At 45.5% G+C, this 15,754-nt stretch overlaps 1 protein-coding gene across 2 annotated transcripts in view; it reads right to left on the reverse strand.

The window, feature by feature from the left end:
- SH2D4A (SH2 domain containing 4A) overlaps nucleotides 1–15,754 on the reverse strand; it is an 83,677-nt gene that overhangs the window by 54,931 nt on the left and 12,992 nt on the right. For both annotated transcript variants that reach the window (XM_050801868.1, XM_050801869.1), the window contains exons 3-4: nucleotides 9,376–9,535; nucleotides 7,618–7,789 (exon numbers count right to left, since the gene is read on the reverse strand). In XM_050801868.1, the coding sequence (XP_050657825.1) occupies nucleotides 7,618–7,789; nucleotides 9,376–9,535 (332 nt within the window). The remainder of the gene's footprint in view (nucleotides 1–7,617; nucleotides 7,790–9,375; nucleotides 9,536–15,754) is intronic.

Genomic DNA, 15,754 nt, shown 5'->3' on the forward strand with positions numbered 1-15,754 from the left:
ATCCCAATGACCAGCACTAAGGCAAATCTGTCTGTTTCACCAAATAGCATCCGGGTTCCCAGCTATGCTCTTACCACGTATTGCTTTCTTCCCTCGAGGCTGGCCTCGGCATCCTATTAACCTGATTTCATCCTATTCAAAATACTAGTGAGTAAAGAGGAAGGATAATGAAGAAGTAACTGTAGGATTTACCCCAAGTTCTACATAAGCTCAAAGGGGACTCTGACTACATGTTTGCTTCAATCCTTCCTTCCATGAGATAATCACAGCAGAGTTGAAAAAACACTACTGATACAAATGCAGAAATCCAGTGTACCCTGACGTGCATAAGACTGAATACTCTCATGCCCAAGCCCAACCCCGATATTTTTCCATTATTTGGACTTCTTCAGGCAGCAACTGATAGATCAGTACAAATAAAAAGGGTCCCTGTTAACCAGAAGCACTACCTCCTAAAAGAAACTGACTCCTCCACAAGAGAGTCTACAATGCTGAATACACATCAATATTTGGGTTGAATTTAATTTTCACCCATTCTCCACAGCCCTCGGGAGATTTTAGATCAGACTGGTAAGAAGTGCATTCTGATTCAGGTCTGGAGTATTTTATTGGAAAATGGGGCACAGTTTCTAGTGACGATCTTTTTTTTTTTTTTTTTAAAGACAGGGTTTTGCTCTGTCACCCAGGCTGGAGTAGAGTGGCGTGATCATAGCTCACTGCAACTTCCGCCTGCCCAGCTAAAGTGATCTCCCATCTCAGCCTCCCAAGCAGCTGGGACTATAGGTGCACGCCACCATGCCTGACTAATTTTTGTGTTTTTTGTAGAGACAGGGTTTTGCCATGTTGAACTGGTGTTGAACTCCTGGCTTCAAGTGATCCATCTGCCTCGGCCTCCCAAAGTGCAGAGATTACAGGCGTGAGTCACAGCACCTGGACTCTAGTGATGATCTTTCATTGGAAATTTACTACAAATCTAACAAGACAGCTTTACTTTAATAAATTTATAGCTGATTTCCCTTGGATATTGTTGATAATCCTGGAAGACTGATTGTTCTTTAAATCCCCCCAGAGTTACTCAGATAAGGATTACGGTCACTAACTTCAATAAAAACTGCTTGAAGATTTTTTTATAACAGATGTTGGGCCTTGTGTATACAATGCAATTTTGAAGACATGACAATATGCTTTTAGATATTAGAGTTAAAATAAATTATAGCAGAAATTTGGAAATCTTTAATCCTTACTGTGCAAATCTGAATTGCATTTTGGAAACACGTGGGATGCGTCCTAAAGCTCCAGTCTTGGTTTCTCACCAGAAACCAGAGTTCCCTTCTAAAGGAGAAGGCCTGGGGGCAGTGATGCATTCTGTTTTAAATACATCAAAGTTACAATGAGAGTGGAGATTAAAGTAGACATACAAAAATGAGGGCATTCTAACTGTAATTTTGGGGTTAATCACTTAATCTCTTCGAACATTTGTTTCTTCATCTGTACAAAAGAAATGGTAATGTATTGTCTGTTTCACAGGAGTGTTGTGAAAAGACATAACTCGATGAGAAAAAGTGTTGTGAACTCTAAATCACATGTATAAGATCAGCCTGGCTGGGTGCAGTGGCTCACACCTGTAATTCCAGCACTCTGGGAGGCTGAGACAGGAGGATCACTCGAACCCAAGAGTTCAAGACCAGCCTGGGCAACACAGTGAAACTCTGTCTCTACAAAAAATTTAAAAACTAGCCACGCATGTGCCTGTAGTCCTAGCTACTCAGGAGGCTGAGGCTGAAGGATAACCTGAGCCCAGGAGTTGGAGGCTACAGAGAGCTTATGATTGTGTCACTGTATTTCAGCCTGGGTGATAGAGCCAGCCCCTGTCTCAAAAACAAGAAAAAGAAAAAGAAAAAAATCAGCGTGTATCCACCACGACTACTGCTGCAAGTAGCCTGGGAAATCCTGATGCATCTCAACTAGAATAATCTTCTCCTTTAACATCAGCTCTTCCTCCAGACACGCCTGTCCATCCTGATGACACCTCATTCTCCCAGGCATCTAAGCTTAGAAACCTGGTCATGCTACGTTGTTCCTCCACCCTCCCTGATGCAAGAATGATCCCTCCTTTTCAAAATATAAACCTGATCAGCTCAACCCCTTGCTCGATAATCACTGACAATTTCCAATTGTTCTTGAAAAGAGTCAAAACACGTAAGTCGCCCCCAAGACCCTGTCTTGTCTGGCCCTGCCCTCCCCCCACAATGCTTTCCCTGCTTCTGCACTCCAGTCACACTGGCCCCTTTGGCTCCTCCAAAGCCCGCTTTCCCGCCAGCTATGGAGCCTTTGCCACACTGTTCCTCAGCTGGAACTGCCAGCCCTAGGGGCTATGTCCTCTGCAAAGCCATCCTTGGCTTCATGGAGCTGCCCAAGTGCTAATGTAATTGGTGTGAAGAGAAACCTATCCCTCATGTCGCAGCACTTGTTACTGTTTGAAATTATATGTTATGTGATGTCTCCCTCTCCCTCCCCAACTAAAACGTCATGAGAGCAGTGATGCTGTTTTACTCCAGTATCATAACTTCAATACTTAGCACCTATTGGGTACTCAAAATATGTTATGAGTAAATCAGTCAACCTTGGGATCCTCTCCTCACTGTCGATATATTTAAGCTAAGAAAAATATATAAGGGCCGGCCACAGTGGCTTACACCTGTACTCCCAGAACTTTGGGCAGCTGAGGTGGGAGGATCACCTGAGACCAGGAGTTTAAGACCAGCCTGGGCAACGCAGCAAGATCCCATCACTATAAATAATTGTTAAAATTAGCTTGGGGTGGCGGCCTGTGCCTGTAGTTCTAGCTACTAGAGAGGCTGAGGGAGTATTGCTTGAGCCCAGGAGTTCAAGGCAGCAGTGAGCTATGATTGTGCCACTACACTCCACCCTTGGGGGAGAGTGAGACCCTGCCTCAAAAAGAAAAAAAATAATAAAATGTATAGGGAAGAGGAAAGTGAGCTAACTAAATATCTGATATGTGTTTGGAGGCACTGAGATAAGTGCTCAGTATTTAATATCTGTGATGGTTAATAGTGAGTGTCAACTTGATGGATTGAAGAATGCAAAGTATTGTTCCTGGGTGTGTCTGCGAGGGTGTTGCCAGAGGAGATTCACATTTGAGTCAGTGGACTGGGAAAGGCAGACCCACCCTCAATCTGGGTGGGCACCATCTAATTAGCTGCCAGCATGGCTAGGATAAAAGCAGGAAGAGGAACATGGAAGGACTAGACCTGCTGAGTCTTCCAGCCTCCATCCTTCTCCTGTGCTAGATGCTTCCTGCCCTCAAACATCGAACTCCAAGTTCTTCAGCTTTTGGACTCTTGGATGTATGCCGGTGGTTTGCCAGGGGCTCTCAGGCCTTCAGCCACAGACTGAAGGCTGCACTGTTGGCTTCCCTACTTTTGAGGTTTGGGGACTTGGACCAGCTTCCTGGCTCCTCAGCTTGCAGATGGCCTGTTGTGGGACTTTACCTTGTGATCGTGTGAGTCAATACTCCTTAATAAACTCCCTTTCATATATACGTTTATCCTATCAGTCCTGTCCCTCTAGAGAACCCTGATTAATACAATACCTCACTTACTCATCACAAAATCCTACCAGATTGTATTGGTTTTCCATTGCTGCTGTAACAAATTATAATAAACTCAGTGCTTTTGAACAACACAAATTAGGATACATTTCGGTAGGTCAGAGACCCAACCCTAGGCCAACATCAAGGTGTCAGCAGAGCTGCGTGCCTTCCATAGACTCAAGGAGAATCCGATTCCTTGCCTCTTCCAACTTCTAGAAGCTGCTTCCGTTCCTTGTTTCATGCATGGTCTCTTCCTCCATCATCAAAGCCAGGAACATCACATGTCTCTTGTCATTATCCTATAGCCACATCTCCCTCTGACCTCAACCAGGAAAGAGTCTCTGCTTTAAGGACTCATGCGATTAGCTGGGCCTGCCTGGATATTCGAAGATAATCTTCCATCTCAAGGTCCTTAACCTCGGTCCCAGAGGCAGAGTCCCCTGTTCCACGTAAAGTAACGTGTTCGTGGGTCCTAGAGATCTAAGTGTGGATATATTTGCCATTATTCTGCCTAACAAATAGATGGTTTATCCCCTTTTTATAGCGGGAGAAACTCAAGAGCTAAAAGCTACAGCACGAGGAGGTGAGGGATGCAGGATTCAACTTTTTTTTTGGTTTTCCAGAAAGCAGGTCTGTCTCTCTAAAATGGTTGCTTCTCCATTTTAATAACTATTTAATAATTAGGGTAGGCCGGGCGCGGTGGCTCAAGCCTGTAATCCCAGCACTTTGGGAGGCCGAGACAGGCGGATCACGAGGTCAGGAGATCGAGACCATCCTGGCTAACACGGTGAAACCCTGTCTCTACTAAAAATACAAAAAATTAGCCGGGCGAGGTGGCGGGCGCCTGTAGTCCCAGCTACTCGGGAGGCTGAGGCAGGAGAATGGCGTAAACCCGGGAGGCGGAGCTTGCAGTGAGCTGAGATCCGGCCACTGCACTCCAGCCTGGGCGACAGAGCGAGACTCCGTCTCAAAAAAAAAAAAAAAATAATTAGGGTAGCATAATGAAACATTTCTGAGAAAGTCAATGAGAAGTAACTGCATTCACTATGCAGGGCTGCTGCAAGGAATGGCCATAAACTTGGTGGCCTAAAACAACAGATATTTACTCTCTCACAGTTCTGGAGGCTAGAGTCAGAAATCAAGGCTGGGCAGGGCTGTGCTCCCTCTTCCAGCTCCTGGTGGCTCCCATCTTGTGGCAGCATAACTCCACTTTCTGCCTCTTTCTTCACTCGGCCTTCTTCCCAGTGTTTCTGTCTGATAGGGCTTGGTTGTGTCCCCACCCAAATCTCCTCTTGAATTACAACTCCCACAATTCCCATGTATTGTGGAAGGAACCTGGTGGGGGGCGGTTGAATCATGGGGGCGGGTCTTCCCCACGGTGTCCTTGTGATAGTGAGTGGGTCTCATGAGATCTGATGGTTTTATAAAGGGGAATTTCCCTGCACAAGCTCTCTTCTCTTGTCTGCTGCCATGTTAGACGTGCCCTTCACGTTCCACAGTGACTGTGAGGCCTCCCCAACTAGTCCAGTAAGCCTCTTTCTTTTGTCAACTGCCCAATCTCGGGTACGTCTTTATCAGCAGCGTGAAAACAGACTAGTACACTCTCTCTCACATTTCCCTTGGCTCTCCTCTTATAAGGACACCTGTCGTGGGATTTAGGGTCCACCCTAAATCCAGGGCGATCTCATCTTGAGATCCTTTACTTTAATTACATCTGGAAAGATCTATTTCCAAATAAGCTCACATTCTGAGGTTCTAGGTGGACATGAATTTCGGGGGATAAATATTCAGGCCACTATAGTGACATATACAGAACTTACAATAAAAATGTAAATGTACCATCGAGTCAATTGTCTAAGAGGTAGCAGACACCTCTTTAAATGCTCACGCTAGCTGTGAAGATCAGCTTCCTCGCTGCGTGGCCCGCTGTCAGAGTGAACTTCAGCAAATATCACAGGAGCCCCTGACAGCATCTTCTCTGACACAGGGAAAGATAAAAAGCAGAAATATAAAAACCTGTCACCCATCTATTTCTGTATTCCTTGTATCTAATTGTTTCTTTCTCCACTGCCCCCATCTCCTTCCATATGACAGTTTAGCAGGCACCTAAGGAATGGAACAGTGCCACTCTCAATATAATATTTATGAGATGGTTAAAGAATAATAACTGTGGTATCTATTTTAATTTCCATTTTAATCTTCTGTCCTACTTTTGAAAAAAAAGATCTAAAAAAGTACTGTAATTCAAGCACAGAGATAAGCATACACACTTAAAACTTTCTTTTTTTCTTAAGAGTCAGGGTATCACTCGGTCGCCCAGGCTACAGTACAGTGGTATAATCAGAGCTCACTGCAGCCTCAAATTCCTGGGCTCAATCGATCCTCCTGCCTCAGCCTCCTGAGTTGCTAGGACTACAGGCATGAACCACCATGCTTGGCTATTTTTATTTTATTTTTTGTAGACATGGGGGTCTCACTATCTCTACAGGATTGTGCCCAGGCTTGTCTGAAACTCCTGGCCTCAAAAGGGATCCTCCTGCCTCAGCCTCCAAAAGCACTGAGATTACAAATGTGAGCAACCACACTCAGCTCCATAATTAATACTCTGGAAGGAGCTTTCTTGTTGTTGCTATTGTTCTTGGTTTTATGGGTGTGGGAAAGGGAGCCGTGTTGGGGGAGTCTGGTGTTACGCATGCTGAGTGCAAAGCACGCCTGGGGAGGCATGGAGGCCTCACTGAGGATGTGGGAAGCATGCCCAGGGCTGATCCTGAGAGGAAAAACCAAATTTAGAATTTTTTCTTCTTAAATATTTTGAGCCTCATATTTGTAGCCCTTCATAAAAAGCTTCTTCATAGCCCTCATATTAAAGACACAACCAAATACGAGAGTTAAGAGTTAAGGAGTTAATAGTTAATATTTAAGGAATAGCCTGGGGGTCCTGCAGACCTGGGTTGGAATAAGACCTTGGGCAGGTTGCTCAACCACACCTAGCCTCAGTTTACCCAGCTGTAAAATGGACAAATGTCTCTAGTTCATGTTATTGTAAGGATCACATGAGACACTCAGCAGTGTGCTTTGCTGTGGAATAACCCCCTGACCGTGTTAGTTATCAGAGTCTCACTAGGCCCTAGAAGGAAGCAGGAGATATCTGTATTCCCATTTGATAGCCTCAAAGAAGTCAAAAGCACACACAACCAGTGCTGCAGGGCTGGAGACACGAATGGAAATCAAACAACTGTAAATCCCTGTTAATTCTCAGTTGTAATTAAATTCCTGGCAGAATAAGGTACTTCATAATATAGTTTTATTGTTCTCCCAAACTATAATCCAACCAGCAAATTATGTTTGAGTTTTTTAAACCACCTGAACCATAAGAGAATTCATACCAATTCTGAGCATAAAATTTCATTATGTTGGGGAAGTAACTGTCCCCACAGTCACAGGCAGAGCCAATGAAGCCAAACGAGCACTGATACTTAGAGTCGGCAACAAAAAGGTGGAGACTCGGTAGAAAGTAATCTACATCGTGAACAGGCCAGATCTGCCCCTCTGCCTGTCCTTGAAAATAAAGTTTTATTGGAACACAGCCATGATCATTCATTTGTGTATAGCTGTGAGGAAGACGGCATGGCCCATAAAGCCTAAACCATTTATTATGTTGCACTTTACAGAAAATGTTTGCCAACCTCTGCTGTAACGGAAGACATATAATGGGGCAGCAATGGGGAGAACCTGAAAATATCTTAAAATGCCAAGTTGCATTCCTAGCGTTCTCGCCTGGTACTTTCAGTCTCACGAAATAGGGGTGCTTTATTTTTCACGAAGTAGCAGGGAAGGTAAATCCCCCAAGGGACATGAGCAAGAGGACCTTAAAGTTAGGAGGAATTTCTCCCAGCAAAGCCAGTGGAGGATCCTGACACTCGGCCACAGTGGTCTCAGTGGCCTCAGTAGCTTTTTCTCCCCCGTGATGAAATTCCGCACACCTACAGACAGGAAGGACTCACTCGGATTTTCTCGTCCTCCAGGGTTGGGGATGGGCTAGATCCTTGCTCCAATTCCTCCTTCTCTGTCACTGTCTTGCAGATGTCTTTAGTCTGCTGGTTATCTGGAGGCTGCAGATCATGGTACTGTGATTTTGTTTTCAAGCTATTGGTGAATTCTTCAGAGTGAGTTTTTCTGAAGAGAGACAAAAGTAACCTTCTCAAAAACCATTCTTCAACAGGAAGAGCTTTTACAAAGCAGATGTTGACATTCAAATTACGTGAAAACCAGTAACAGACACCACTTACTGAGTGCTTCTAACATGCTGGGCCCTGTGCCATCACCTGCCTCAGTTTCCCTCAGTGTAAAGACGTTAACTTCATCCTCATCACAACCCTATGAGGAAGGCATTGTCATCCTCACTTTGTTATAAGAGCTCCAAGAAATTTTGTAATTCACCCAAGACCACATAGTGGTATTGCCAAAATCTGCATCCTGGTCTGCCCAACTCCTGGTTTACAAGTTAACCTATTAGAACATACCATCTCCTTCCAATCGATCATTAAATAATTCCTTTATCTTCATATGTCCATTGATAGTTTTAAAGTTACAGGCACTAGTGGGCAGCATCCCAGCCCTTGAAAGTCCAATGCACCATCCATTGTGCCACAGAGTCGGCTTTGCATCCCTAGCCCTTGGGAACTAAACTGTGGTCCTCATGTCTGTCCCAATTTCCACTTCAGCATCTCAGAGTAATGCTGTCAACATCACTGTGCAGGGCCAGAGAAGGACACCCAGAGCACCCCAGCTACCCAGCAGAGGAGTGCCATCACCTGCCTCAGTTTCCCTCCGAGTTACCTTCCTACATCTGCAGTTGATATCACTTCTCTATTGAAAACCCTCACTGTCCACAGAATAAGGTCCAAACTCCCAAATCTGGCCTCTGAAGCAGTTGCCCAAGGGTATTCCAAATGCTCAGAAGACCTCATCATTCCCCAAAGAACCATTCGTAGTCAAGTCTAGGGGCCTTGGTTAAGCCCTCTGCCTGCACTTTCCTTCTTGGCCTTCTGTAGCTAGAAAACCACTCCTTTCAAGGTTTGGTTCAGATTTCACCTCGTCTGTGGATCGGAATGATAGGTTCCCACCTATGCTTGGTAAACTCTGTTTATACCTTCATTATAGCCAAATCACAGCCTGCACTGCCCGTAGTGAGCTGTGCATCTGTCTACTTCTCCTCCTAGACTGGAAGCTCCCTGTTTCTCTTTGAATTCCCAGTACCTTGCACTGTGTAGGCACCTAAAGAGCCTGATTATCCAGCCGCCTGTATCTGAGTGATCTCCTTGAAAGACCTGAAGCTTGCACAGTCACTGCATTTCTCACATATGTTCCAGATACTCAGCTGCGTCGGCCTGCACTGCTCTCACATGACTCTAGTGCAGCCACGGGTGATCACTGGGGAACTCACACACTCATACAGATCAAAACCGGAATGACAAGCAGGCAGAGGAAGCAGCGGATTTGACAGCACTAAAGACTTTCATGAGGTCTTTAGTGCTATCAAAGACTTGAGACCAAAAGCCTAAATCAACCTTCTAAAGAGATCCAAAAGGTCTTTAGACCAAAAGCCTAAGTCAACCTTCCAAAGAGATCCAAAATGACTTTCATGACCCTCCAACCCAACCCCACTCTCCCACCAGATACTGGGAACAAGGGGCGTGTTTGCAATGTTTTCTAACGTCTGGAGAGTCTTTAAGTCTCTGGTTGGTTTGCAGATCGCATACCTGAGCTCTTCTGCCTCCTGTTCTGCCTTCAGCCGGGCCCTCTCAGCAATAATTTCATCACAGAGCACATCATAGGGTTTATCTAGATGGTGTTCGCCCATCACCCACACCCAGACTTCCTTATCGGCTCCCAGCTTCCAATGAACGGATTTGCCATTCTCTGCAAACAAACACACAAACAAAAAATTCAGATTGGACAAATAACTTTAGTCATAGATTACTATTTCCCTATATTCTCATCTAATATATATATATATTTTCAAAGACCCTAATATTAGATGAGACAAGGAACTTCCAACTGCTCAGGAACATCTGTAGGTGGCAATGGCAGTGGTGGCAGTGAAAGGCAGCTTCAGTGAAAATATTTGTTTTAAAAATATTAGGGGTATGTTTTTTGCACGTGCTTTTTTTTTTTTTTTTTTTTGACACAATCTCGCTCTATTGCCCAGGCTGGAGTCAGGTGGCATGATCTTGGCTCATTGCAACCTCCGCCTTCTGGGTTCAAGCAATTCCCTGCCTCAGCCTCCCAAGCAGCTGGGATTACAGGTACCTGCTACCACACCTGGCTAATTTTTGTATTTTTGGTAGAAACAGGGTTTCACCATCTTGGCCAGGCTGGTCTTGAACTCCTGACCTCGTGATCCACCCACCTCAGTCTCCCAAAGTACTGGGATTACAGATGTGAGCCACTGCACCCGGCGGCACATGCCTATTTTATAAATGAAGAAACTGAAATGGAAAGAAATCATTCATTGTTTGCATTATCCTTTAGGGTAACAGAGCTAGCACTTCACACCATAATCTCTTAAATCTAACAATCTCCCTGTAACCCAGAATTCCATAGCTGCTCAAGGGTGTGGTATTTGTACTATGTTCACAAGCTTCACTGGTGGGTAAAAAGCAGGTTTTATCATTTTATTTTACTTTTATTTTTATTGTATTTTATTTGTATTTATTATTTTATTTTAGAAATAGTGTATTACTCTGTCACTCAGGCTGGAGTGCAGAGGTGAGATCATAGTAGTTAGGACTAAGGCATGCACTACCATGCCCAGCTAATTTTTAAAATTTTTTGTAGAGACAGGGCTTTGCTTTGTTGCCCAGGCTGGTCTCAAACTTTGGCTTCAAGCAATCCTCTTGCCTCAGATAAAGAGGCATTTTAGATTCAGACCAGCTTGAGTTCAAATCCTAGCCCTGCCACTTATGAGCTATGTGACTTGGACAACTTATTTAAACTCTTTAGACTCAATTTCCTCATCTGCAAAATGGGAATACCAGTATCTACTACCTAGGGTTGCTGTGGGTAGGCAGGTTCCTGTGCCAAGTTCTTCCCCCAGTGCCTGCCACATAATAGGAGTTCAATAGAGGTTAACTGCTATCATTGCTAGCCTATTATTTACTTATATGGCTGCCTCAGAGATTCACACCAGCCTGTGAGAAGATAATACGACCAGGTAGTGTGATACTTGGTGAAGCTACTTAAATAACCCTTGTTTACAATTGGCCTCACAGGTTAGATTACACCCTAGTGCTCTTGAAATGCGGCCACATGGGTCATGCTCCCTTAAACCGGAGGCAGGTGGAGCATACCTAGGAGAGGCCAACAGAGATCATCCCTGAGTCTGTCAGGCCTACCCAGGGCAACTGTGGGCCAAAGGTGGACCTCTAGTCAAGACCCCAAACTAGCAGTGGTGCTGACTGCATGGAAGAGGGCACCTGGCTGGTGCATGTGCTGGGCCCTGTTTGATGAGTGAAACATCCACACTGGGATTGTGTCTTGTCCTCTCACACTAAGTCAAAGGAAGTTTCCAATTAAGGTGTCTTCTGTCCAATGTATTGTTGACTTTTGTACTGTGGCCTCGGGATACATTACCAAAGCAGACTGCTCAAAGCCAGGCTTGTGCTTTCTTTTGACCCTTTCTACCCTTCTTGGTACAATGGATACTCCTGCAGTATGTTCTAAACAGAGATACTGGGCAGAGGGAATAGACGCAGACTCTGCACTACCCAAGAATTCCCATTTACTGAGTTCACTGTGGAGAAACAGCGAATGTGGCTGCCAGGTAAGGAGGGGAAGGTCAATCCCTCCATGCCCAAATGGGGCTGGGCACCAGTGCCAGCTCCTGGCAAGCTCGTTGTCTGTTTGACGTAATGCCAGATGGTTCATTAACTTTAGAAAGCTGTCATACCTCATAAAACTCCCTTTATTACACTCTCTCAGGCCAACTAATAATATTTTTATGGTGTCAGCCTCTCAGCCTTCACCTAAGTAGTTCTCTGTCGGTATTTTTTTTTTTTTTGACAGCAAGAGGAAGATGCCCAGAAAGGATGGCAGGTGGCACTGTGCCAGGGGAAGAAAAAGGATGAGCAGAGGGATTCCAGCAGCTCAGCTAGGACAGCCCAGAACAGCCTCCAGAGAAGCCACAGCCTACAGGCAGGGCAGGAACTCTTAGGGAAAAGGGGCATGGCTATAGGTGGGGAGAGATACCCTAGAACTGCATGTGAACAGTTGGGGCTTCAAAGCCAAACACCAAGAAGAGAGCAAATGAGAGGAGCAGAGTCAAGAAAGCTTTAAAGGAGGGAACAGAGGGAACATGGTGACCATAAAGAAATAGTGGCTCTTGGCAAGAAGAAAGAGAATGAGATGTGAAATGTCAGAGTTAGCGAGATGCTGAAAAATGTGCTCTTGACAGAGTGGCACTGACAATGGTCTCTGTGCTGACTCCTCACCTCTAAGAGCTCTTCAATAAACTCAGAGAGCAGGGATACTGGAGGAGCTTCAAGTGGTTCCATGGAACTCCCTGAAGCTGTAGGAGGAGGGGGAACTTGTTCTAGTATAATGAGTGTTAGCTGGGATACCCTTGGCTTCACACCAGATGAGGAGATGACTCTCAAGGCCTTCAATGTAGTTCATTCTACAAGCCAGAAAATGAGTTTTTGCTATTAGCAAGATGTAGAGCTAGATGCTGCAGGTGATACAGGAAGGAAAGGGATGAAAGAGATGTGCCCATTCTCCTGCAAGTAACCTAGAGTCTACAAGAGAAGGAGCAAGACATTAGGTGATTCATTTGATGAATTTTCATCACAGATCTGATACGTGTCAGGCACTGAGGTAGACACAGTGTATTAGTCCATTTTCACATTGCTGAGAAAGACATACCCAAGACTGGGCAATTTACAAAAGAAAGAGGTTTAATTGGACTTAAAGTTTCATGACTGGGGAAGCATCACAATCATGGCAGAAGGCAAGGAGGAGCAAGTAACGTCTTACATGGATGGCAGCAGGCAAAGAGAGAGTGAGGAAGATGCAAAAGTGGAAACCCCTGATAAAAACCATCAGATCTCATGAGACTTATTCACTACCATGAGAACAGTGTGGAGGAAACTGCCCCCATGATTCAATTGTCTCCCACCAGGTCCCTCCCACAACATGTGGGAATTAGGGGAGTACAATTCAAGATGAGATTTGGGTGGGGACACAGAGCCAAACAGGTGTCACACAGGTGAACACTTAGGACAAGACAGCCCAGTCCCTGTCCTCAGGAAACTAACATTCTAGTTATGGGAAGCAGACATGGATACTTAACTAATTATAAAATTATTAGAACTTCCAAAGGTGGTAGGGTGCAGTGCTAAAGGATGCTACGGGAATGCTTAAAAAAGGAATTAAGTCCCTGCAGGGCCAGGGCAGCATACATTATAACCACAGGGGATTTTCTACTAAGTCCAGTGATGATTCAGGGGATGGAGAGATTGTTCTGGAAAGACAGAGGAGAAATAAGACAAGTTCTTTGTACTGAGTATGGGAGGATGGATATGGAATTTAGACAGAGAGCAAGGGTGTGTTTGACACTGGATGCAAAGAACAGCGTGACAAAAGAACAGAGAAGGGAATCAGCAGGCAGCCATGGGCAATAGGAAATGAGGGTCTCCACCAGGACTGAGAGGGACACCAGAAGTCACCTGCACGTGTGTGGCATAGGCTGACCATCACACAGGGGAGCAGAGGGCCACGTGGCACAGGGTCCCACACACCTGGCTAAGGGACTGAAATTTAGGCCCTGTACTGCAGTTGAGCCAGAAAGCTATAGCAAGATCCCAGTTTTACCCTTGACAAGTTATGAGACCATGCATACCTCAATTTATGTCTCCAAGCCTGAGTCCTTCTATAATAAACAGAGGTAAGAAAGTCCTACTTCACATGCCTGCTAGGTAACAAATGCTCAGAATGTATCATTTCCACATTCTTTATCTGGGTGGCCAATGAAGAACGCATGAATATTTCTGAGCAGATGGTGCCAGGATCAGAAAGTGATTGAGGAAGCTCTGCTCCGCATCTCGGTATATACAGGACGGACCAGGGTGGCACGTGGTGGGTGTTCAGTCAGCATTTGGAGAGAGAATGGGGAGAGACTAGGGGTGAAAAGACCAGGAGTGAGGCAGTCAGGTCCTAAACAGGGCAGGCATAGGAAAGGACAGTGTTCAAGAATATAGGAAGGTTCAGGCCACTGGATTTTAAGGAAGGACTCAAAGATGATGCCAGAGTCCTGAAACTCACTAACTGGGAACACAGCAGGGGACAGGCAGAAGTAGTGACAAGAAAATTAATTTGCTTAAGGAGTTAGAAAAAAAAATGAGCTGTTTTGGAAGCGTAGACTATGTCACTTTTACTCTTACTAGAAATCCGTAGGAGGACATTCAATCGACATCTAGAATCCAGAACTGGAGTCCAGAAGTGAGGCCGAGATCAGCCACGTAGACGTGGGAATGACTCTATAGATGGCGTCACTGAAGCCGCTGATACAGATGAGCTCATAGAGGGAATGAAACCAACAAGAGAACCTTGGAAAAGCAGGTGCTTTATTCAGAGGGCGGAAGAAAGGGGAAGGAAAAGACAGTCCTGACTGACAATAAACAAATGAAAAATGGAGGCTTCTGATGCCCCAAATAACCAAACAGTGGAGGAGACCAGGGAGAACGTCCTGCCATGTCGCTGAGACAGGAAAGGGACAGGGCAGTGTCAAGCTCTGCTGAGATGAAGGGGAGGATGATGCAGACTGAGAAAAGTCTCAGGCAGCCTCGGACTTCAGAGAGACTCATTCTAGGGACACTGGTGGGGACAGACGACAAAGGCGGGATGGAAGAGATGGTGAGAACTGGTGCCGGCAGTCAGCACGTGCTCTGGAGTTTATTGTGAAGAGGAAAAGGAGGATTCCGTTATTGGTTCAGCAAGTATTTACAGAGTGTCTGCTACATTCCCGGCACTGCTCCATAGACCTGAGGAACAGAAGGAGCACTTGAAGAGCACAGATAACTGAACGATTTATTTAAATGGGGGAAACACAGGCAGGGAGTATACTTGGGGTGTGGGAAGAGGTGAGAGAAAGGATGTCAAGGATGATGCCCAGGGAATGATGGACAGAAGGAGGTGCAGGCGAAGAAGAAAGTGTTGACAAGGAGGTGAGGGAAGCTCCAGTCTGGTAAGAGAAGTTGAAAATGGAGATACACAGAAGCACATTTCTGCACGCAGTGTACCTCCTTAAGTGTGCTTCCTTAGGGTACATTTCAGGGAGCCTAATGCGACATGCGCGTGTCTGTTTCTACTTGAATACCGCCCAGGCCTTCTGGATTTTCTGTCTGCTTCACCTTAAAATTACACGCACTCTTTAATCAGAGGTGAGCGAAGGAGGGAGCTTTTTATAGCACTTCGGTTTAATTAGAGGGTTTTTCTTCCCAGTCCTTGAATCATGTTTATACACTGCAGGACTCTTCACGTTTGCTATCTTGGGGGTTTCTTGAAGAGTTTTTCTAAAACCAACTTTTCTAGAAAGGCGGGTCAGTCCTGCTCAGAACCAGACCACAAAGGGACGGCCAAGTAGAGATATATCCAACTTCATTCTGCAGAGAAATCTCTAAGATCTGAGAGATGTTTCCCCCTGGGGCCTCCTATAACTAGGCAGTGTTGAAAAACATCAGATAAAAGCGGGGTGACACATGTCCCCGGCAAGGAGATGGCCGGGCTTGGTCCAGTCCTAGGCTGCAGTGTGATGCCACTCACAACACTGTTGTGTTGGATTAATTCCCAGGTGATGGGTACGACAGGGGCGCCTGAGGGGGAGACGTGGGCATCAGTGTGGATTAGCTCCTCAGGGGCGGTGAATGCCAGCCTTAGACTCAGCTAAGGTGGAGATCAAGGGCTAAGACTCACCTTTGCGGAGTCAGCCCTTGGTCTTCACCCCCACTGGATACAACCTGAAGGACAATCATAGTAAAAGATGTATGTGCGAGAAGGGGGAGAGGCACACACACACATTGTCACACATACTATACACACACACAGACACACACACACACACACACACACACGATGCAGGGAGAG

This window comes from Macaca thibetana, chromosome 8 (genome assembly GCF_024542745.1).
Source record: "Macaca thibetana thibetana isolate TM-01 chromosome 8, ASM2454274v1, whole genome shotgun sequence".
Taxonomy (NCBI): Eukaryota; Metazoa; Chordata; class Mammalia; order Primates; family Cercopithecidae; genus Macaca; species Macaca thibetana.